Genomic DNA, 1,409 nt, shown 5'->3' on the forward strand with positions numbered 1-1,409 from the left:
AAAGCTAGTGTAAAAAAAAAAAAAAAAAAAAAAAAAAAAAAAGAAGAAAAATGAAGTGTAATCTTAAGCTTATTTAGTATTATAACAAACTTTATTAAGATGCAGAGACTTTTCAATCTGTGATTTCACTACAAAGGCTTTATATGTAAGCATATATGTAAATAGCTTAGAAGCATACATTTGTCCGTATTTAAAGCAATTATCAACTGCAATCTGTCAAGTTTCTAGGTGTTTTTTTTTGTGTGTTTTTTGTTTGTTTTTTGGTTTTTGGCTTTTTTTAAACCCTCATTACTTTCCACTGACACATAATAGTTGTGTTTGTGGGGTACAGTGTGACATTTTGATACATGTATATAACCAGGTGTTTTCTATATTGTGAAAACATTTGGAGAAACGATTGACTTATTGCAGTCCTTTTCTTTCAGCTGCTTTTCTAACCCAAACTGTATGTCTTGATGACACTACAGTAAAGTTTGAAATATGGGATACAGCTGGTCAAGAACGATACCATAGCCTAGCACCAATGTACTACAGAGGAGCACAAGCAGCCATAGTTGTATATGATATCACAAATGAGGTAAGTACGGATGTATTCCACAGTGAAACTAACCTTTCTGCTGAAGCTTTTGTGAATTAGAAAATCTGGTTTAAAAATAAATAAAATGAAAATATCTCATAATATAGTAGTTCTAATAATTTCTTTTCCACAGTCCCTTTGGACAGTGTTTTAAAGCCTTGTATCACAAAGGTGTTTCCTAACAATTTTTTGAGCCTGTGCCAAATAGTTATTTCTTTGTTTAACAGGAGTCCTTTGCAAGAGCAAAAAATTGGGTTAAAGAACTTCAGAGGCAAGCAAGTCCTAATATTGTAATAGCTTTATCAGGAAACAAGGCTGACCTAGCAAATAAAAGAGCAGTAGATTTCCAGGTATGTTAAATTTAATTTTCATTTGAAAGGCACTTTTCTTCCTGTAAGTTTTTCCTTTGTGTCATAATGTTATAATGTTAGTTATAATGTTAAAACCATGCAAGTAATAGAAAATACAGATTTTTAAATCAAATATGAAGCGTAATAAAATGCTTCTTCTGATAAACCTAAATTTGTAAATATATTATTGTAATATATAAACTGATTCAAAGATTTTGTAGACTTAAACAATAAAGGCTAATCATGGTGGCTCATGCCTATGATCCCAGCACTTTGGGAGACCAAGGCGGGTGGATCACCTGAGGTTAGGAGTGTGAGACCAGCCTGATAAACATGGAGAAACCCTGTCTCTACTAAAAATACAAAATTAGCCAGTTGTGGTGGTGCATGCCTGTAATCCCAACTACTCAGGAGGCTGAGGCAGGGGAATTGCTTGAACCCAGGAGGCAGAGGTTGTGGTGAGCCAAGATCACGCCATCATA

At 33.8% G+C, this 1,409-nt stretch overlaps 1 protein-coding gene across 1 annotated transcript in view; it reads left to right on the forward strand.

The window, feature by feature from the left end:
• Positions 1 to 1,409, forward strand: part of RAB5A (RAB5A, member RAS oncogene family) — a 39,283-nt gene that overhangs the window by 29,774 nt on the left and 8,100 nt on the right. Inside the window, exons 3-4 of the mRNA XM_017522530.1 lie at positions 426 to 577; positions 805 to 927. Coding sequence (XP_017378019.1) covers positions 426 to 577; positions 805 to 927 — 275 coding nt within the window. The remainder of the gene's footprint in view (positions 1 to 425; positions 578 to 804; positions 928 to 1,409) is intronic.

This window comes from Cebus imitator, unplaced genomic scaffold, assembly GCF_001604975.1.
Source record: "Cebus imitator isolate Cc_AM_T3 unplaced genomic scaffold, Cebus_imitator-1.0 Scaffold24, whole genome shotgun sequence".
NCBI lineage: Eukaryota > Metazoa > Chordata > Mammalia > Primates > Cebidae > Cebus > Cebus imitator.